The 23,408-nt window shown below is 38.1% G+C and overlaps 1 protein-coding gene across 2 annotated transcripts in view; it reads left to right on the top strand.

Moving 5' to 3' along the window:
* Positions 1-23,408, top strand: part of Oxr1 (oxidation resistance 1) — a 407,724-nt gene that overhangs the window by 61,305 nt on the left and 323,011 nt on the right. For both annotated transcript variants that reach the window (XM_029469691.2, XM_029469693.2), the window contains exon 2: positions 22,847-23,004. In XM_029469691.2, the coding sequence (XP_029325551.1) occupies positions 22,982-23,004 (23 nt within the window). In that variant the 5' untranslated portion in view covers positions 22,847-22,981. The remainder of the gene's footprint in view (positions 1-22,846; positions 23,005-23,408) is intronic.

Genomic DNA, 23,408 nt, shown 5'->3' with positions numbered 1-23,408 from the left:
ATGTACACCCATGTGTGCCCATGCCTGCTGAGGTCAAAGGACAGCATTATTCCCTGGAACTGGAGTTGCAGACAGTTTGAAACCACCTGATGTAGATGATGGTATCTGGTCATATCCCTCTGTAAGAACAGCCAGCATTCATAACTGGTCAGAACCTTTTCTTCCTGAAATAGGATTCCTTGAAGACCTGGAGTAGCATAGCCTGGCTGGCCAGGAAGTCCCAGGCATCTCTCAGTCTCCACCTCCTCAGCCATGGAATTATAAAACATGTCATAAAGACTAGCTTTTTAATGTCACTTTCAGGAAGCCCAGGTACTCCTGGTTCTACAGCAATCACCATACTGACCGCTCTATCTAACTGAGTTCATCCCAACTGTAGACTGTCATCATCCCTTAAATTCCTTGTGCTTTTTGACCTTTATTCGTGTAGTTGGGTTGGTGTTTACCTTCCTCCTTTTATAGCATGCAGAATACTTTCCAGTACCCTGAGACTGATACTTAAGAATGAAGGCTCCAGGTAGGCATGAGCTCAGTGTCTCCATGTGAATTCAGTGAGTCAAATGGAGGTTTGCTTTCAGCAATGGGACCTTATTATCAGTTTGTGGAGACCAACCTTGGAAATCAAATGCATTGTTTTATGGTTTCCATGGGGACTCTTTGGACAACAACTAGTTAGATGTAACTTATTCCTGGATCTGAAGGCTTTAGTTGACAGAGAGCATTGTCCAGCTAGGGCTTGAGATTCTCTGTTGTTTGTCAGTTCCATTTGGATCACCTTCATATTTGCATATCATTTAGGAAGCTTCTTGTTTGTTATTTGTATCCCCTTGATCTCTTTTAGCTGCCTTATTACAATAACTCAGGCATCAAGTACAATATTGGTTAGTTGTGGAGATTGTGGACAACCCTGTCTTGTTTCTGATTTTAGTAGAAATGCTTCGAGTTTCTCTCCATTTAGGTTAATGTTGGCCGTCTAATTGCTGCAAATTGCCCTTAACATGTTGACGTATATTGCTTGTATGCCTTCTCCTTCCAGTATTTTTAGTATGAAGGGATGTTGGATTTTGTCAGAGACCTTTTCTATGTCTTACGAGATAGATGATTATGTGGCTTTTGTCTTTCAGTCTATTTATTGGTTTCACCCTCAGTTTGGATTTTTTTGCTTTCTACTACCTTTGGGTATTGTACCTTCTTTTAGATCCAGAGCTTTCAGGTGTGCTATTAATTACTAATATGTGATCACTCCCTTTTTATTCTTTTTGACATAGGTGCTTTGAACTTGCTTTGAGAACCACCTTCATTGTGTTCCATATGTTTGGGTATATTTTGGTTTCATTTTCATTTAATCCTAAAGAGTTTTTAATTTCTTTTTTGAAACATTTTTCACTTAGTAGTGAATTAAGTTTTCATGACTTTGTAAGCTTTCCATTATTGATATCTAGCTTTAATCTGTGGTGGCCACTCTCTTTGTTAATGTTACTATTGCTATCGCCAAAACAGCTTGGTGAGGAAAGGGTTTATTTGTTTTACATTTTATATCCCTGTTCATCATGAAAGGAAGTCAGAACAGAAACTCACACAGTGTAGGAACTGGAGGTGGAAGATGAAGCAGAGACCATGGAGTGAGTGCTTCTTACTGGCTTGCTCATGGTCTGCTCACCTCGATTTCATAAAGCAATTAGGACCACCAACCCAGGGATGGTACCACCCACAATGAGTTGGGCCCTTTCCCCATTAATCATTAAATAAGAAGATGCCCTATAGGCCTGCATACAGCCTGTTCTTATAGAGGCATTTTCTCAAATGAAGATCCCTCCTATCTCATGATTGTATTCTGTATCATGTTGACATAAAACCAAACAGTACAGTCAGATTGAATGCAGGGTATCATTTCAGTTTTGTGTCTGTTTAGATTTGCCTCTCTTTGTTTATTGTTATCTGGATGACCTGTCTCTTGGAGATAGTGGAGTTCTAAACTTGCCCACTGCCAATGTGAGAGGTTCAATATATGATTTACCTCTAAAAGTGTTTCTTTTATGAATGGGTGCCCTGTGTTTGATATCTAGATGTTTAGAATTGCAACATTCCCTTGGTGGATTTTCCCTTTGCAGAGTATATAGTATCCTTCCCCATCTCTTTGGGTTTAATTTTGGTTTTAAGTCTATTTTGTGAATGTTAAAATGACAATACCACCTTGCTTATTGGGTCTGTTTTCTTGGAATGATTTTTTTTCCATATTTTTTACCCTGATCTATGTTTGATATTGAGGTGTATTTTTTTTTTTTTTAATGCAGAACAGGAATGGATTCTGTCTTTGTATCTGGTTTGTTAGCCAGTGTATTTTTGTTAGGAAATTGAGACCATTGATGTTCAGTTTTCAGTGAGCACAGTTTGTTGATTCCTGTTATTTTCTTTTGGTGGTGTAGAATTTGCTCCCCTTCTTTTGATATGCTAGTCTCAGATTACTTTTTCCTTATGTTTTCTTGGGTGTGGTTAACCCCCAGAGGTTGAAGTTTTTCTTCTGTCACTTTCTGTAGAGTGGAATTTGTAGAGAGATACTGCTTAAATTTGGTTTTATCAGGGACTGTGTTTCTTTCTTTGTTTATTGTGATTGAAAGTTTTGCTGGGTATAGTAGCCTGGGCTGGCATCTTTGTTTTTTTAGAGTTTGTAGAATATCCATGTGGTTCCTTCTGGTTTTTAGAAATTAAAAATGCTATATACATATCCTTTATATAATACTTGGTCTTTCCACCTTGAGCTTTTAATATTATTTCTGTGTTTTGTACATTTACTGTTTTGATTATTATTTATTTATCATGGGAAATTTCCTTTCTAGTTCAGTATTTTTAATATTTTTGTATGCTCCTTGTATCTTGATAGGCATCTCTTTATGTTGGAATATTTTTTTCCATATTTTGTTGAAAATATTTACTGTGCCTTTGACATGGGTTTTTGATTTTTTTGTTTTTCTTTTTCTCCTTCTGTTCCTATTATTACATGTTTTTTAGATTTAACAATTCTTTGTATACATATTATCCGGGGTGTTATTGCTTGTGCCTTTTTTTTAAAGTGTTTATTCTTAAGTGTTTATTCTTACCAATATGTTTGCTATGTAGCATTAAACATGTAACTGTATTATAACATGTTTACCTATTAAGTTGTATAATTATGGATAACACCATTATAATTATGAGTAGTTGTTACAGTTATTTATTTTTTATTAATTATTTTATTTATTTACATTTAAATATGTTGTCCCACACTCCCAGTCCCCCCCCACAAGCCCCCTACCCCATTTCTCCTCTCCTTTGCCTCTAAAAGGGTTCTTCTCCACTCATCCACGCATTCTTAGGGGTCCAGTTAGTTAATACTGTTGTTCTTCCTATGGGGTTGCAATCCCCTTCAACTCCTTTAGTCCTTCCATAAATGTTACATAGGGGTCCCTGGGCTCAGTCCAATGGTTGGCAATAAGTGTCTGCATCTGTCTCAGTAAGGTGCTGGCAGAGCCTCTCAGAAGACAGCCATGCCAGACACTTGTCTGCAAGCACATCTTGATATCAGCAATAGTGTCTGGGTTTGATGTCTATGCATGGGATAGATCCCAAGGTAGGGTAGTCTCTGAATGGCCTTTCCTTCTGTCTCTGCTTCATTTTTAGTGCCTGCATTTCCTTTAGACAGGATCAATTCTGGGTTAAAATTTTTGAGATGGGTGAGTGCCCCATCCCTCAACTGGGGGTCATGTTTATCCACTGGATATGGTCTCTTTGGGTTTTGCATCCCCACTGCACAAGATTCTGAAGATGCTTGTGTTTTTATTCTGGTGTCTAGGCATCTGGGTTTCAGATGATTGTAAATCTAGGAGTTGATATCTGGTATTGGGTTTTTGTTTGTTTGTTTTTTGTTTTGTTTTGTTTTAGATACGTTTTCTCTTCCTTGGTACCTGTTGCCTTCTCTGGCTCCTAAGAGTATGTGATGTTGGTATATTGCCTGGTAAGGACTCCTTCAGAGTGTCTGCCAGGTGTGAGGTAGAACTTGTTTCTAGGAAATGGGAGCTGACCTGCAGGAATGGGGATTTGGCTAGAAGAGAAGGGTCTTTTCCACAGGAAGTAGGAAAGCTGGGTCTGCCCTGAGGATCTGCATAACTGATTCTGTGGCAGATATGGGCAGAGGGTTTCCAGGGAGAGGCTGTCTATGGTATTGGTGGGTGTCAGAACAGGATAGAGTGAGGAAGGAAGGCTATGGGAGATTGGTTTGGTATCTTTTCAATGGGAACACAGAGAAAGGTGTGGTCATGGTAGATGGTCTGTTCCCAAGCTAGGGATGGGTTGGAGGACAGGAAAGACAGTGAAAAATTGCCTCGCTGATTCCCTGGTTGGGAATCGGGGGTGGGGGTGGGGTGGCAGCTGAAACCTGCCTTAGGTGTTGGCATTCGAGAAAAAGGGCACACAATGATTTCTTAGTATTTTCTTCCATTTACTGTTACTTCTCTTGTTCCTACAGAGGGATCAGTAGCTTGGATTTCATCTTTCCTCTTCACAATGAATGTCCATTCTTCTGTTTCCTCATAAACTGGTCTAGATGAGTATTGAGGGTTAGTGCCTTATTGCACACGTTCAGCTGTCTGCACTGATAAACTTAACAACAGGTGAAGCACACAAGCACAAAGAAGTACAAAATAGGTTAAACATAAGAACAAACCATCTCGAGCAAACAGAAGCACAAACGATCCTGAACAGTGACTTTGAACAACTACTTAGAGAATTCATACAGCCTGCCTTCACCGCAGTGAGTAGAACCCATCAGCACTATCTCTGTACCAAAATAACTATTATGACCTATTTGAGTGAGAACATTTCCTTTCCTGTCTGTCATCGACAGCTGCTCCAATCGCAGGCTAGCCTCTGGCAGCTGCTCCAATCACAGCCTAGCTCCTGGTGGTTCCTTCAATCACAGGCTTTCTCCTGACAGTTGCTCCAATCATAGGCTTTCTCATGACAGCTGCTCCAATCAAAGACTTTCTCCTGACAGCCGCTCCAATCACAGCCTATCTCCTGATGTTCCTGCTGCAGTGATTAGCAGCTGTCAACCTATATAGCTTATGATTGGAGCAGCTGTCAGAAGGTAACCTGTGATTGGAGCAGCTGTCAGTGGCAGACAGGAAAGGAAGTGTTCTGATTCTAAGAGGTCCTAATAGTGACCTGCCAAGGGACTCACTGAGAAACACTGAAAATTTCTGAGTCATCCTCTTTGACACAGCACAGGTGTGCATAATAAGATGCTTTAAAACTGTTACCTGAGATATCAGACATCCTATTTTCATTTTTGATACATTTTCAACCCTTGAGTGTTTATTTTTATATTTATTTTAAGCCTATAAGTGTTCATAAATATGTTAGAAAGAATTGAAGTTATTCCCTCCTGACCTTTCTCCCAGAGTCTCCCCTCTGTTGAGCCAAGCCCTCTCTGATCATATCTGAAATCATAGTCTGAGTACCTTGAGACACTTAATTTTATTTGCAACATTCATTTTTTTTTCTTGTTTGGATATGTCCCTTTAATATTTTGTGTCATTTTTTTTCTTTAATAAGACCTAAATCACATAGTGAGAGCAGTGCTTTTCTTTCCTGTACTGTAATTCCAGTCCTTTGAACATGTGTTGAATAAATGAATGCCAAGGCACCAAGAATCCTAAGAAAAGCATGACTTGACTTTATGCTGCCTGCTATGATATGAGCATCTCAAACCTTTTCTCTTAAGCCTTGGGTATTATTTGACATTTATAGATATTTGCAAAGCTTTTGCAGCAAATCTTGTAAATCCCAAAGCCACATTAGGCATAGTATCATTCTTAGTGCACAGATCAGCAAATAGAAACAGGGAAGGCACTGAGTAAACCCCCTACTTCAACATCTTTTTTGACTTTAAGAGAGTAGAAAATGTTGTAATGGCTGCTATTACTCTTTCTCTCTTTATATATTTCATTTACAGGGGATCTCATGTCAATCTTTTCCATACTGTTTCTATATATAGTTTATTTTGTTTTACAATCATCACCACTAATTAAATTAAATCAAATCTTTGGAGTACGACTGCTATATAACAAGTAAATGTTCTAGTATGCCATGAAAAACACATTAAACAGGTATTTGTTGTAAATTAAGATTAATTAAGTCTTGAAGAGATTGAGGAATAAAAGAAGATGTTTAAAATAGTATAGTGTATTTTTATAAATATAATAAAGCAGTTTCCTCATTAGACAATCTCCCTAGGCTCACACCTATTAACAAGTAAAATTAACATACAACTAAACATTCTAGAGTATAAGAGGAAACAGTAAGTAGTATATACTCCCACTTCTCTAGAGGAACTTCGGTATAGCAGGAAAGAATAACTTCAGAAATATATGTATGCTTACTACACATACCCACCCACACACATACATACATACACATACAAACACACACATACACATATATGCACAAATACACACACACATATATGTACATATACAAACACACATACACATATATACACATATACACTCATGTACACACACAAACACACACATAGACATGCATACATATATACATACACACACATAAACATCCGTACACATACACACACAAGAACTCTTTTTTTTTTCCTTTAAGGAAGCTCTTTTGCTTTTCCACTGTAAAGTTTGCCTTTGGAGAACTGTAAGTCAGAGGTTCTGGGACAAGTCAGTTCTTTGGCAGACTCAGTGATCAATCAGAGATGTAAACTGATTTTGATCATTACAATAATGCCCTAAAAAGAAAAAATGCATTTGTTTAAGCAAAAGAGTTATGTACAAGTGTATCTGTTATAGTCTTTGTCTGTGGGAAATGCCTCCCGTGGAACTCTCATATCCCCGAGAAGCTGGCATTCTCTGAATTCGTCCTTCCTGTGGGGCTGCCCAGTTGCTATGACCATTTCTTCTCTCAAAGCAAGGTTTATTTCTTTTCTCTTTTCTATGCTTTAAAGGCTTCCTTTAATTATAATAAAATCACAACATTCTCCCCTTCTTCCTCTCTCCACATCCTCCATATACCCGACCCAGACCCAGTCTCCTTCAAATTCCATGGCCTGTTTTTATTGTTATCCCATGCATATTTATATATACATATACATTCTTAAATATAATATGCTCAGTTCATATAATGTTACTTCTGTGTATGATTTCAAAACTGACCATGTGGCACTGAGCAAGCTTTTCTTTGAACAAGGTTCTTTCTCTCTACTTGTCTGCCTGTCTGCCTGTCTGCCTATCTGTCTGCCTGTCTGCCTGTCTGTCTATCTGTCTGCCTGTCTCTCTGTCTTGCTTTTCTGAATCTGAATCTTTTCTGTAGATACCTTTGTTGAAAACAAAGAAATATCAATAATTTCAAAAAATTAGTTGGACTCATAAAATAAATGAATCAATAAATATTGAATATCTTTTGCTTTTGTATATATTCTAAAATATCTACAAGTAATTATAGTCTACATAAGTATTACTGCACTTTCTTTGTTATCCTTATTTTCATTTTAGGAAATGATATTCCCTACCCCCATAGCCAAAAAACATCAGGCTGCAAATATCTTAGATAGATTGCTATAGCTTCTATAGTTAAATAGTATAGTATTTGTTAGACCGGTGCTCCTCTTTCCCAGAGAGGAAAACCATAATATGAAGGAAAAATTGAGAAGTATAATATGTACAATATGTAACGAGGCTAAAACCTCTCAGTTTTAAATTATTGATACTTAAGCTGGACTTTATAAATTTTTTAATCAAGGAGAGAGGGAGATTCCTGGAAGCTGGAACACAGTGATCTTTCTGTCTGTTCTGAAACATATGGGCGTGGAGTTGATTAGTTTATTCAGAGAGAAGCCAGGCTTGTGCTGAAGGTACCTACGAGGCCGGAGGGGTGGAGGCATTTTCAGATGAAGGCTGGCGAATCAATCTGGGTTGTGTGGTGCCAGACCTTGAAGCAATCTTCAGGCTTGGGGGTGGGAATCCATTTGTTAATAGCCTGCATTACGTTCCTAAACACATTGTTTACCGGACGTTTTCCTCTGTCCTCCAAAGTTAATTCTGAATGTTGAAATGCATATGTTCTGAGAGTACAGAAAGATTCATTTAATGTGTCTAAGTATTTTTTTTTCTACTTGAAATCTTTTTTTTTTTTAATTCAATCTGCTGCTTTGTTTCTTTCTGTTTTTAATTAAGCTGATTTTTGGCAGTCTTTTTGACTGGCTCATCCACATGGGATTGACTCTTTAGTGACTCATCAAAGTGTATTGTAAAATCTGAAAGCACTGGCTGGCTTAGACAGATTGTACTCTGAAATGCTTGATATTTTAGTGCTGCTCTTGAGCCTGGTCACATGCACCTGGAAGACGTGTGTTTGGAGCAGAGGATTAGTTGGATTTCTGACTTGTTCCAAGATGCAGAGTGCTGTAGCCTGCCTTCTGTGGAAGGTGGAGATCATTTCCCTGCGAGTGGGCATTTACTGAGAGTGGAGAGGATCCATAGGATAGACAGAGGTGAAGAAGATCCAGAGCATGCTATTTAAAGGATGGGCTGCCATGGGGGCTTCTAAATAGGGAATTTGAATGTTTCTGCATCTTGTTGAAATTATTTTTGAATATTATTTGTAGTGTTAAAGGCCAAGTTTGCACAGCAAATATAATGAATTCCAGCTGATAATACCTATGAAGTATGCAGCAGAAAACACTGGTGCTAGGGTTCTCATTAGACAACAGTGATCCCCACTAAGTGCTAAGGGTTACATTTGCATAAACAGATTGTTAGAGAAATTCCATTTTACTTTTAGTGTTGATTCGTTTAAAAAATTTTATATGGTTCATGGTTAATGAGCATGAAAAAAAAATTGGCTAAGTCTAAAAATCATGCAGACTTGACCTTGTGCATGATAGAAGATGTCACTGCTTTCATGATATATACGGTGGAAGAGAAAACAAAACAAAACAAAACAAACAAATAAACAAAACAAACAAAAAACAAGAGCAAAATCCAGCCACTCTTAGTGAGTAAGTAGGGAACTTCCAACTTCGAAGCAAATGCACATGGGAAAGGGTGATTGATTCATCACTAGAGCAAAGGTCAAGTTAGAAATGCTCATCTCCACGGAGGAAAGTCCATAAGGATGGAGCAGGCTCTGACCAAAGGCAGTGAGTTCCTTGGTGGAATCCTGGCAGATAGGTTGGAGATGAGAATATTGAGTAGAGGATCAGGAAATACCCATGGGTGCTGAAAGGGGTAAGCGTGGGTCTACAGCAGTCCTTTGTTGCCTTTGTCCTGGGAGCAAAGGAGAGCAACAGCCTCAGTTTACATCATAGCTGAGGCAAGCAGAGACTGCGGAGTCAGGGTCTCAGAAAAGGAAAGAACCAAGATGTGGAACTGAAAGATGTAGGCAGTAGAGAAACAGGGTCAGAGTATATGGGTTCAATGGGCAGCTAGAATGCTGTCTTTGTAGTTTATACAAACATAAGATGAAGTTGTCTCAAAAATTTAGCAGTATATTACACAACCAATCATCTAGATGAAGGAAAAAAAATAGCAAACGGGTTTTGGAGTGATCTCTGATTCTGCTAATAATGTATTGTAAAATTACTCCAAGGTCATTGCCAATTATTTCTTTGAATATTGCAAAGACTTTCTAATTTGGAGGTGGGAGCTATTTCTGAAGAGCACACTTCAGATGCCTATCTATACAACGGGGTCTCAGGAATAAATGCCTTAGACCAGTTATTGACATATCCAATTGAATACAAATAATGTCCATTAAATGACTTCAGTAGAGCCATGATGACAGCTGCTCTGTAGAGAGAAGACACATGAAGCTTTGCATTAGTTTGTCTCCAAGGTTACCATCTGTGCTGATCTGAAGTTTCAATGTGGGAATTTTTCAACCCGTGCCAAGATAGTAGTTTCAGGGTAGATATCAGTGGGTATAAAAACAGCTTGGAAGTTTCTTGAACATTTGACTTTGAACATGCTGACCTTAATGGATCAGGTGTTATGGAGGGATACATTACTGTATTCCAGTAAAAATATTTTGATTACAGAAATTACTAGACTGTCATGTCCCTACTTTGTAAACAAAAAGATACTAATTTGCATATTATGCTACTAGCCTATGTTTTCAATAGAATCAAGAGGCGAAACAGTGTTGAAAAGTGACTTATGCGCTGGACTTAACATAATTTATAGTCAATAAACAGATTTAAGTAAGGATAAAATAGCTTAAAAATATAGGTGGTTCCAGCTAGAGATGTAATTGAGTTTGTAGAGTGCTTGCCTAGTATAGATGTATTCCTGGGCAAACCCACACCAACACCACATAAAACCAGGCACTGTGGATGCCTGCCTGCAAATGCAGAACTCAGAAGTGATAGCAAAAGGTTGACCTTTGCAGAATTTCAGGGTAATTGTCAACTATGTGGCTATGTAGTGAGTTTCAGGCTAACCTAGGCTATATGAGACACAGTCTCAAAAGAACAAACAAACAAATATGCATACATTTAAAAAGGAAAAATAAGCATCTTAGAAGTCCCCAATGTTTAAATATGCCCTTATAATAAAAAATAAAATTTTATAGTTGTAAAGAAAAGACAAGTTTTTTAGTAAGTATCTTGAAGAATTTTTCATTGCTGTTACTAGTATGTGTAAAAGTTATGGACAGATTATTTTTTAATTCATGAAAGAATTTGATATTGCCTGCCTCATAATAAAAGTTCCAAAAAAAGATGATAGGGGGAAAAAAGATAATGACAGTGATAATGATGCAGCAATTTATTCTTATAGCCCAGATTTGACTGGCATGGTGCTAGATTTTAGGTTTGCTGTAGAATCATCATGTGGGTTGCTGGGTAGGATGGACTTACCCATTCTGCAGCTGGATACTAGGTGACAGGTACTCCATGGTCTCCAGCTGAGAGTCCACTCCTCAGGCCTATGTCTGCAGACCCATAGATGGGACTGCCTCCCAGCAGGTCACTTAAAAGAGAGGCCTGTTTGTGTCTATTGTTAAGAGGAGTTAAAATTAGATTATAGGACCCCCATTTCCCATAGGAATGAGATTACCAGGCCGACTTGCAGGGTTCTTGACAGACCTGTTCCTCCTCTGTGTTCCTCTGTGGTCATGATTTTTTATCTTATAACTAAGATTGGCTTGAGGTCCTTTTCGGGGTGATTTTCACATATTCTGCAAGGTCTTTTTTTCACAGTGTAGCCCATGTGCCTGGGCAGGTGCTCTGTGGGTTGATGGGCTGACTTTGGGAGATCAGCCCATGCCCTATTTTTTGGTTAACATCTTCCTCTTAAGTCCTCCATCTATTAAGAAATGATGGATTTGGGGCTATTCCTTTCTCCAAGTGATAATTCTGCAGTGCAGCAGTTGTATCTATGCTGATTACAACTATGGGTCAGAATGACTCAACCTCTTGTTTTGAGAACAAGAAGCCACTTTCTGTCTAGTGTGACAGGGATGATAAGTCTGCCCTGCAGGTAAGAAAGGGCAATCTATTAACTTATGGTAAACTGACACTCTATAGGTATATGGTTGTGACCACCCAAGGCCATATCCTCCTCACCCCAATAAAAAAGGAGAGACATCTAAAACAAGGACACACGGTAGTACTGCTGACCTGTCAGCCAACATGCTGTGCATACTTCATATAACGGGCATGTGACAAACACTTGACTATCCTGATGTATTGTGCCTGTCGCTTAGTGTGACCCAATTGAGTTACAGAGTCTCTACCTGGTCCTACATCTATCACTCCTCTCCTTTCCCTCGGATTGCTCTGCCCTGAACCACCACTACCTTGAAGTGGCTGCGTTCTGTTTGACTGCAACAGATCTCACACTGTGTCTGTGGAAATGGCTTTCAACCACCCACAGTGACTCTCTGTGTCTGGGTCAGAACTCTGCCCCTGCCTTCAGTAGGACTTCTTTGAACTCTTCAGCCTCTTTATCCCTTCTGCAGCCATTGTATAAGTTGACTACAATGTTAAGTGAAATCAGGATTCCTTGGCAAATTTCAGTCAGTAAAACTTATGTAACTTGTGAATTCATTATTGTCCAATAAATTAGATCATGTCTCTCTGTGTTTGAACACAGTACACTCTCAAGCCTCTCCCTAGATTTATTAATACCGGAAAAGTGCTGGATATTCAAGAATTTAGATACAAAAGACACAAGCCGTTTTCTTTCTATACTGGAAGCTAATTTGGGAAAGGGCAAATAGCATACGTTTTATTTGCTAAATTTGATACCAATTAATTCAAAAAGGAAAGAAGGATCCATACAAGGATTCACAGGGTCAATGGATCCTGTACACATCCCCAGAATACGGAAATAAATGAGAGTAGACGGAAATTAGTCTGTTGGGTGATTGGCAATAATCAGTATTTGTGGCATTTGAAGGGATTTGTAATGAGCATGGCAAGCAAGCAAGTTCCATGAGAACAGAGAGGCTCGGATTTAAAATATGGATACACAGAGTTAGTTTATGAGCAGCCCCCCCCCCAAAAAAAAAGAGGTTGCTGGTATCACGTGATAACTAAAGATATCTGATTTATATACATATTGGGAGTTTAATATTCCATGATGATTTGCTTTTCTGACATCTGTTTTGAATCTTCCGTATAAATGTATTCTTTCCATACCGGTGCATTTTGCTCATTTATACCCGTTGTGTCTGGCAGTATTTCGAGTAGAATTTGAATGAATGTTTCACCTCCTCACCAGTACAGCCTATCACGTAAAGCAAAATGGCTTTGAAGTTAGAGTACTGTGTTTGGTATCTGTTTGGGGTCCAAGAAAGCACTGCCTTTCATGACATACCGTTGGCATTTTTATAATTTATTTATATAGTTAGCTTATGTGTTTTTATGAACCAAGCTTTTAACATTGTGATTCTTTTTTTCGAGTAATATTTTATAGCTTTATTATCTCAAATATTGGATATATACAAATTATTTATTCTGCATTAAGTGATTCAAACCAGCATTCATGGGATTTTTAGATTTAAATGATACCAAATACTCATAGGACTAGGTTTTGAAACGGCTTCTTTTGTAGGAATAAACTCACTTCACCAGAGTTGCTTTGAATATCATGCTACTACTGTACTGCAAATTTGTTGCAACTAGTTGAGCTTGTTAAAATATAGTGTTTCTTTCAACTGCATTAGAAACATAAAATCTTATTTATGAATAATAGATGTTTAAATATTCTATTAAAGCACTATCCTAGTAATCCATTATTATGTTCAAGAGCCACTCATGATTTTAATGACCATATTAATAGTAAGGCCTTTTGTTAAGTTCACAGGCTATTTTCCTTAACATTATACTAAAACAATGATCAAAAAAGAACGATATGTCTACACTTACAAACTCCAATCTGCCTGGGCACTCAGGGATGTCATTTTACCTCATATTTTTAAAAAGATTCATGTAATATGAGAATGAGTTATATTTCATGGCAATGATGGGAATAATAGTGGTTTTTAATTATGGTACATTTTGGTTGAAAGTTAGAAATTCATGCTCAAATTGACAATAATATTTTTTCTGGAGGTGAATTCTAACAGAACTTGTTCTTGTGAATGCTCATAAAGGCAGTATTTTTGTGTTGGTGAATATTCTAATAAACCCAACAGCTCATTTCATAGTTGTGGTCTTTGCTTATTATTTCCTCTAATTTTATCTTTCAATGGAAACTCTGGGTAAAAATGCCCAGTATAATTCACTAAAGGAAATTTGATTATGTGTTAAAATAATGTCATCCAGATGCACAGCTCTCTAAAGATAGAATTAAATATATTGAGAAGAATGTATAGCACTGGAAAATATCCTCTGCATATTGTTCTTGGTAACTGAGTTCTTGAGAAATGTCAAGCTAAGAAAGGTTGAGAAGAGCTTGTAGAGGTTGACACAAGATAGAATTTCTATATTCCTACCAATCTCCAGCTACATGTCTTCACAGTTAACCAAGGAAGGAATATAGTTGACAGTTTCTTTTGGAATGTACTCAGACAATTTAGGGTGTGGACTTTCATGACTGCTTATTCTACGAGAGGATCAAAATTGTCCTGGCAGTCAGTCTATCGTCAAAATTGAATTAAGCTCATTTCTCACTCATACCATAGTGACTCATCTGCACTCATGCAAATCCACTGATCTTCATTTCATGTTTAATTTTTTCTCTCTCTTATGGATGCTTTTTATATTAGTGAGTTCCTCATGTGGATTATGTCTTATTCATCTTGCATTTTCTTCATTAGTTTTAAGTTGGTGCAATAAGATGAACTGTAAACGTAGAAGGATTTGTTAGGATCACCTTCATTTCAGAATTTTAGCACATATTTCTTAGCTCCATTAAATCTGGACCCCAGGTGAGGCAGGACACCATGGCAACCAGAGGATGTGGCTAAGGCTCCTCATCTTATGGCTGACAGGAAGGAGGTAGAGTGAATCAGCAGCAGAAGAGGGCTAGGGCAAGGCATAGCCTTGAAGAAGAAACTCTAAAGGACCAACGTCCTCCAGCCATGTTTCCACATCCCATAATCCCTCTACCTCCCAATCACAGATTTAAACTTTTAATCCATCACTGGATTAAGGTAGAATCCAATGACCTCATCTTCTACAAAATGACCCCACAGAGCACATCTAGACACGTGTTTTACTGATTTGCTGTTTCTTGATCCAGACAACTGACACTCATGATTATTCTATCACACGATCCACAGTATTTATTTTAAAGTGCTAAGTAGTTGGGCACAATAGATATTCGTTGACCATTAACTGATCAAAGGAAAATGAACTTTAATATTATTGTAAAGTATTCATGTAAAACTATTAGCTATTCATAGGCCGATTCCACCTCTCTTTACTGAGTATTCATCCTTCTGTGAAGGGCACAGCATTTATAAAAATATTCCAGGGTCAAGGTTACTGTGTTTTGAGTGTGGCAGCAGACTCTGATAGTTTTCTTTCAATCTCTGTTCCACCCTCCCCCATGTTGGTGTGTTTGAGCTTACAGATAGCCAGAGAAGCTGAAGCACTTTTCCCTTTGCTTTTGATTAACAGGGGCCAAATGACTAAGCTCTCTGATCAATAAAATTCAAGTAGAAATGTTATATGTAAACCTTAGGGCACATAATCTCTTAATTTTTTTCTCCCTTCTGATGGCTGGAGTGCAGACATTCAGTGGAGCTCAGCAGATAAAATAAGGTCAGGAAGAGGACACATATGTTTGAGATGTGAAGGAAAGATCTTTTAACTAATGGAATGATTATTCTATTTTCCGTGGACTTCTGTGCCTCAACTTTTTTTGTTTTTGTTTTTGTTTGTTTGTTTGTTTGTTTTAAGTAAGAGACAAATAAACTTGTCTGCTAATACACTAGGACACTGGATTTTTTAAACTTTTAACTAAGCTTTATGGTAGTAATTTATGGGCATCTTCTTTAGAAATTCTTTTCAAATCTCTGTAACCAGGCTAGAACACTCTGTTGTGCCTGTATCTAACCTATAGTGGTTTTTGTAGAAAATCTATTCCATTTTATAGTAGTGACTTTTTGTATAAAGTATTATTTGGAAATAGGATTACTGTCTTATTTAAGAGTCATTCATCTTTATTCCAGACCTGTATCCGTGCTATTGTTAGTGGATATATATATAAAAACTTAATTGAGCGCACACACACACACACACACACACACATATACATATATACATATATACACATATACACATATACACATATACATATACACATATACACATATACACATATACATATATACATATGTGTATGTGTATGTGTGTGTGTGTGTGTGTGTGTGTGTGTGTGTGTGTGTGTGCTCAATAAGTTTCTTTGGTTATTTTATATATTTACATTTCAAATGAAAATGGGAAATGTTCCCAGTTTCCCCTCCAAAACCCCCCTATCACCTTCTCCTCCCCCTGACTCTATGAGGATGCTCCCTCACCTGCCCACCCATTTCTACCTCAGCATCCTAGCATCCCCATACACTGGGGCATCAGGCCTCCATGGGACCAAGGGCCTCTCCTCCCATTGATGCCAGATAAGACCATCCTCTGCTACATATGCAGCTGGAACCATGTGTCCCTCCATGTGTACTCTTTGGTTGGTGGTTTAGACCATGGGAGCTCTGGGAGATCTGTTTGGTTGATATTATTGCTTTTCCTATGAGGTTGCAAACCCCTTTAGATCCTTCATTCCTTCCCTTAATCCTCCATTGGAGTCCCCGTGTTCAATCTGGTGTTTGGCTTTGAGCATCCACATCTGATTTGGTCAGGCTCTAGCAGAGACTTTCACGGGACAGTTATACCAGGCTCCTGTCTGCGAGTACTTCTTGCTTCTTGTCAGCAATAGTGTCTGGGTTTAGTTTCTGCAGATGGGATGGATCCCTAGCTGGGCCCGCCTCTGGATGCCCTTTCCTTCAGCCTCTGCTCCACTCTTTGTCCCTGCATTTCCTTTGACAGGAGAAATTCTGAATTAATATTTTTGAAATGGGCTGGTGGCCCCATCCCTCAGCTGAGGGCCGTACCTATCCACGGGGAATGGTCTCTACAGTTTTTATCTCCTCTTTGTTGGGTATTTCAGCTAATATCATCTCTGTTGGGTCCTGGGAACCTCTTGGGTCCCTGGTATCTGGGACTTTCTACTGGCTACCCCCAGTTCCCCATCCACCTCTGCTGTGTACCTACTTTCAAATTCCTGACCCACTGTACTTCTCCCCCAGCATATGAACCGGCCCCCCTTTTCCCTCCACCTCTTCTCTCCCTCCCAGGATCCTCCCTCTCTTTACCTCTTAAGTCTGTTTTCTTCCCCCTTCTGAGTAGGACTGAAGTATCCATACTTTGGTCTTCCTTCGTCCTAGGTGTCATATGGTCTGTGCGTTGTATTGTGGGTATTCTGAACTTTTTTTTTTTTGACTAATATTCACTTATCAGTGAGTACACACCATGTATGTTCTATTGTGACTGGGTTACCTCATTCTGGATAATATTTTCTGGTTCCATCCACTAGCCGAGAATTTCATGAAGTCATTGTTTTTAATAGCTGAGTAGTACTTCACTGTGTAAATGTATCACATTTACTGTATCCATTCTTCTCTTGAGGGACATCTTGGTTGTTTCCAACTTCTGGTTATAAAGAAGGCTGCTATGAATATAGTGGAGCATGCGTCCTTGTTATAGGTTGGAGCATCTTTTGGGTTTATGCCCAGGAGTGGTATAGCTGGGTCCTCAGGTAGAACTATTTCCAATTTTCTGAAGAACCGCCAGGCTGATTTCTAGAGTGGTTATAGCAGCTTGCAATCCCACCAGCAATGGAGGAGTGTTTCTCTTTCTCAACATCCTTACCAGCATCTGCTGTCTCCTGAGTTTTTGATCTTAGCTATTCTGACTGGTATGAGGTGCAGTCTCAGGGTTGTTTTGATTTGAATTTCCCTGATGACTAAGGATGTTGAATATTTCTTTAAATGCTTCTTAACCATTCGAGATTTCTCAATTGAGAATTTTTTGTTTAGCTCTGTATCCCATTTTTAATAAAGTTATTTGGTTCTCTGGAGTCTAACTTCTTGATTCCTGTGTATACTTTGTCAGATGATGATTTCATCTGATAATGTATCAGATGCATACTCTATCAGATATGTATGGTTGGTAAAGATCTTTTCCCAATCTGTTGGTTGCCATTTTGTCCTATTGACAGGGTCCTTTGTCTTACAGAAGCATTGCAATTTTATGAGGTCCCATTTGTCAATTGTTGATCTTATAGCATGAGCCATTGGTGTTCTGTTCAGGAAATTTTCCCCTTTGCTAACATGTTCAAGGTTCTTTCTCACTTTCTCTTCTATTGGATTCACTGTATCTGCTTTTATGTGTAGGTCCTTGATCCACTTGGACTTGAGCTTTGTACAAGAAGATAAAAGTGCATTAATTTGCATTCTTCTATAAGCAGAGTTGGGATTTTTGATGGGAATTGCATTGAATCTAAAGATTGCTTTTGGTAAGATGGCAATTTTTATTATGTTAACCCTACTGATCCATGAGCATGGGAGATCTTGCCAACTTTTGAGGTCTTCTTCAATTTCTTTTTCAGAGACTTAAAGTTCTTGTCATGCAGATCTTTTACTTGCTTGGTTTGAGTCACATCAAATATTTTATATTATTTGTGACTATTATGATGGGTGTAGTTTCCCTAATTTCTTTTTCAGCTCATTTAACCTTTGAGTAGAGGAAAGATACTGATCTGAGTTAATTTTATATCTAGGCATTTTGTTCATCTTGTTAATCAGCTGCAGAAGTTTTCTTGTGGATTTTTTTTGGGTTGCTTATGTATATTATCATATCATCCTCAAATAGTGGTATCTTGACTTCTTCCTTTGATGTCCTTTTGTTTCCTAATTGCTCTGGCTAGAACTTTGAGTTCTATATTGAATAAATAGATAGGGGGAAAGTGGACAACCTTGTCTTGTCCCTCGTTTTAGTGGGATTGCTTCAAGTTTCTCTCTGTTCAGTTTCATGTTGGCTATTGGTTTGTTGCATATTGCGTCTATTATGTTTAGGTATGGGCCTTGAATTCCTGATCTATCCAATACTTTTAACATAAAGGGGTTTGTATTTTTTCAAAGGCTTTTTCAGTGTCTAATAAGATGATCATGTGTTTTTTTTCTTTGAGTTTGTTTAAATCGTGGACTACATTGTTGGATTTCTGTATATTGAACCATCCCTGCATCCCTGCATCCCTGCATCCCTGTATCCCTGGAATGAAGTCTATTTGATCATGGTGAATGATCGTTTCGATGTGTTATTGGATTCAGTTTGTGAGAATTTTATTGAGTATTTCTGCATCAATATTCGTAAGGGAATTTGGTCTAAAGTTCTATTTCTTTGTTGGATCTTTGTGTGGTTTAGGTATCAGCATAACTGTGACTTGATAGAATGTATTTGGTAGTGTTACTTCTGTTTCTAATTTATGGAATTTGAGAAGTATTGGTATTAGGTCTTCTTTGAAGGTCTGATAGAATTTTGCACTAAAACCATCTGGCCCTGGGATTATTTTGGCTGGGAGACTTTTAATGACTGTTTCTATTGCTTTAGGGGCTATAGGACTGTTTAGATGGTTTTTCTGATCCTGATTTAACTTGGTACCTGATATCTTTCTAGAAAATCAACCAATTTCGTCTAGATTTTCCAGTTTTGTTGAGTATAGACTTTTGTTGTAGGATCTGATAATTTTTAAAAACTTTCTTCAGCTTCTGTTTTCCTGTCTCTCTTTTCATTTCTGATATTGTTAATTTGGATACTGTCTCTGTGCCCTCTGGTTAGTCTGGCTAAATGTTTGTCTATCTTGTTGATTTTCTCAAAGCACAAGCTCCTGGTTTTGCTGATTCTTTGTATAGTTTTCTTTGTTTCTACTTGGCTGATTTCAGCCCTGAGTTTGATTATTTTCTGCCTTCTACTCCTCTTGGGTGTATTTGCTTCTTTCAGTTCTAGAGCTTTCAGGTGTGCTGTTAAGCTGCCAGTGTATGTTCTCCCCAGTGTCTTTATGGAGCCACACAGACCTATAAGTTTTCCTCTTAGCACTGTTTTCATTGTGTCCCATAAGTTTAGTTATCTTGTACCTTCATTTTCATTATATTCTAAAAAATCCTATTTTCTTTATTTCTTCCCTGACCATGTTATCATTGAGTAGAGAGTTTTTCAGCTTCCATATGTATCTGGGCTTTCTGTTGTTTTTGTTGTTATTGAAGACCATCTTTAGTCTGTGGTGACCTGATAGGATGCATGGGCTTATTTCAATATTCTTATATTGGTTGAGGCTTGTTTTCTGACCAATTATATGGTCAATTTTTTGAGAAGGTACTGTGAGATGCTGAGAAGAATGTATATTCTCTTGTTTTAGGGTGAAATGTTTTGTAGATATCTGTTAAATCCATTTGGTTAATATCTTTTGTTAGTTTCTTTGTTTTGTTTCTTTTTTCATGATCTGTGTATTGGTGAGAATTGGTGTTAAAGTCTCCTACTATTATTGTGTGAGGTTCAATGTTTGCTTTGAGCTTCAGTAATGTTTCTTTTATCGATGTGGGTACCCTTGCATTTGCATAAATGTTCAGAATTGAGAGTTCATCTTGATGGATTTTTCCTTTGATGGGTATGTAGTGTTCTTCCCCATGTTTTTTAATACCTTTTGCCTAAAGGTCTATTTTATTGGATACTAGAATTATTACCCCTGCTTGTTTCTTGGGACCATGTGCTTGGAAATTTTTTTCCAGCCTTTTACTTTGAGGTAGTGTCTGTCATTTTCACTGACATGTGTTTTCTGTATGCAGCAAAATTCTGGGTCCTGTTTACTTTTCATATTCAGTCTGTTAGTCTATGTTTCCTTATTGGGGAATTGAGTCCGTTGATGTTGAGAGATATTAAGGACCAATAATTGTGCTTGCTGTCATTTTTGTTGTTTGAGGTGGAACTGTGTTTGTGTGGTTCTTGTCTTTTGGGTTTGTTGGGAGAAGATTAATTTCTTGCTTTCTTTTGGGTGTATTTTCATTCCTAGTGTCGGAGTTTTCCTTCTGTTTCCCTCTCTAGGGCTGGATTGGTGGAAAGATATTGTTTAAATTTTGTTTTGTCATGGAATGTCTTGGCTTCTCCATCTACAGTAATTGAGTGTTTTGCTCAATATAGTAGCCAGAGCTAGCAATTTTGGTCTCTTAGGGTCTGTATGATATTGCCCATGATCTTCTGGCTTTTAGAGTCTCTGTTGAGAAGTCTGGTGTAATTGTGATAGGTCTGCCTTTATATGTTACTTGACATTTTCCCCCTTACAGCTGTTAATATTCTTTCTTTGTTCCTTGCATTTTGTGTTTTGATTATTATGTGATGAGAGGAATCTCTTTCCTGGTCCATCTGTTTGGTGTTCTGTAATCTTCTTGTATATTTATGGGCATCTTTCTCTTTAGGTTAGGGACCTTTTCTTGTATAATTTTGTTGAAGATGTTTACTGGCCCTTTGAGTTGGAAGTCTTTGCTCTCCTCTATACCTAGTATTCTTAGGTTTGTTCTTTTCATTGTGTCCTGGATTTCTTGAATGTTTTGAGTTAGGAGCTTTTTGCTTTTTCTATTTTCTTTGACTGTTATGTCAGTGTCTTCTATGGTATCTTCTACCCCTGAGATTCTCTCTTCTATCTCTTGTATTCTGTTAGTGATGCCTGCATCTGTGACTCCTAATCTTTTTTGTAGGTTTTCCATTTCCAGGATCACCTCCATTTTTGTTTTCTTTAATATTTTTATTTCTTTTGTTAGATCCTGGACTATTTTGTTCAATTCCTTCACCTTATTGACTTTTCCCCCTTGTATTTCTTTAAGAGATTTATGTATTTCCCTTTTAAAAAGGAAATACATAAAAGGGTTTCTACTTGTTTACCTGTGTTCTCCTGCATTTTTAAAAGAGAGTTATTTATGTTCTTCTTAAAGTCCTCTCTTATAATCATGAGATGGGATTTTAGGTCTGAATCTTGCTTTTCAGGTGTATTGGGGTATCCAGGGCTTGGTGTGGTGCGATAACTGGGTTCTTACATTGTCTAGTAGCATTGGTTTCTGTTGCTTATGTTCTTGCACTTGCCTTTTGTCATTTTGTTATCTTTAGTGCTAACTGGCCTTACTGTCTCTGACTGGAGGCTCTCCCTCTTGTGAGCCTGGTTGTGTCAGAACTTCTAGGAGTCCAGCTGTGATTCTGTGATTCTGGGATCCTGTGAACCTGAGATCCTGAGTGTAGCAGAGTTTCTGGGAGTCAAGCTTCCTCTGGGTGTTGTAGGAGTGGGTGGGGGTGGGAGCAGAGCCCTGGGTCTGCTCTGGGCACAAGTGCAAACAAGAAGCAATGTGTGCTTGTGGTTCGGTGGGGGTTCCTGTGTCTCTAGGGCCTAGGGGTTGGGTCCCAGTTGTACTGAGTGTTGGGGCAGAGATGGGGGGCCTCACCTGAGATCCTGGTGCGACAGAGCTCCTGGGAGTCAAACTTTCTCTGAGTGTTGTTGGAGTGGGTGGGGAGCCCGAGCCCTGGGTCCACTTCAGGCACAGGTGCAAACCAGAAGGAATGTGTCAGTAAGTATTCTTATTAGAATAATAGAAAATACCCTGAGCTATTAAAAGTGATAACAGAATCCTGAAATTAGTTGTTCTCTGAGAAAAAATTGGTTTAAAATTATAGGACAGTATACACAGTAGATACTTAAAAAAAATTGTATGTGGTGATATTTATCATGTAAAAACTCTGAACCCCTCTCCTCCATGCTACCTACTGCTGCTGTTTACACAGAGCAGCAGTGAGTGGATGTGTATTACTCTTAGCTGAGTAATGATCCTGACTCCTGCCTAGCTCTTTGTGTATGTCTGAGTTTATGTATCCACTCATTTATTTTTGTCTTCTAGTGTTTCTTTTGTAAGAAAATCAGAATCCTTGATCACTTCTGTCACAAGTATGTAAAAGTAACTTTAAAAGTAGAATATTTGATTCTCCTAAAAGTACTTTGGGTTCTTCTCTGTATCCCCTACTTCAGAGAAAGACTATCCTGGTAATCATTCAGAGGGTTTTATAGGTCAGGAATTCAGCAACTCATATGGTCATTTTAATTCTGTCATTGATGTATGGCATCTTGTTTGCCTTAAGAAAAAATACCGTACTCTGGTGTCTTTCTCTCTATTACAGCTTCCAGGCTGATTGAAAGAAATCTATTGCTGTCCCTAAGATTATGTCCTAGAAACATCAATATGTTTGCTTTCTCCACAGGTCCTCTCAAGCCTGGAGTCATTAAGTGGTTCTGCCTGTTCCAGGGGCTGAGCAGAAGCAGCCAGTGGTCCTGCCAAGTGGATGTACTGATTCCCTATTCTGACTCTAGAGAAGACTCCATCACAGATTGCTGCAATGTCTGTATCTAATCTATCATGGTGAGTGAACTACTTTCTAATCTCAAGAACAAATACATGTCTACAGGGTTTTGTGATTGGAACCTAGGCATAGAACTTTTAAAAAATCGTATTTTCAGAATGTCTAATATAAGAGTACAACGAGAGTTTTTCTTTTTAATTTACTTTTGGACTATTTTGTATATAGTTACTTTATTTTCATCATATTCCTTTCGTTCTTCTCCCCTCAGCTCCTTGTGTTTCCTCAAATTCATGACTACTTGTTCTTTATTGTTGTTACATATGTACATAGAGATCACCTGTTGGGTTATTTAGTGTTGCCATTATTCATGTGTTTAGAGCTGACTGAATGGGATTAGATAACCTATTAGTGGTTCATCTTCAGATTCTTTCTCTATTGATTACCTGTAGTACTTCATCAAGGG

The sequence above is a fragment of the Mus caroli genome, unplaced genomic scaffold (genome assembly GCF_978045245.1).
Source record: "Mus caroli unplaced genomic scaffold, Mus_caroli_1 scaffold_16, whole genome shotgun sequence".
NCBI lineage: Eukaryota > Metazoa > Chordata > Mammalia > Rodentia > Muridae > Mus > Mus caroli.
Note: the sequence above shows the minus strand (reverse complement) of the source record. Positions and strands in the feature narration are given on the sequence as shown.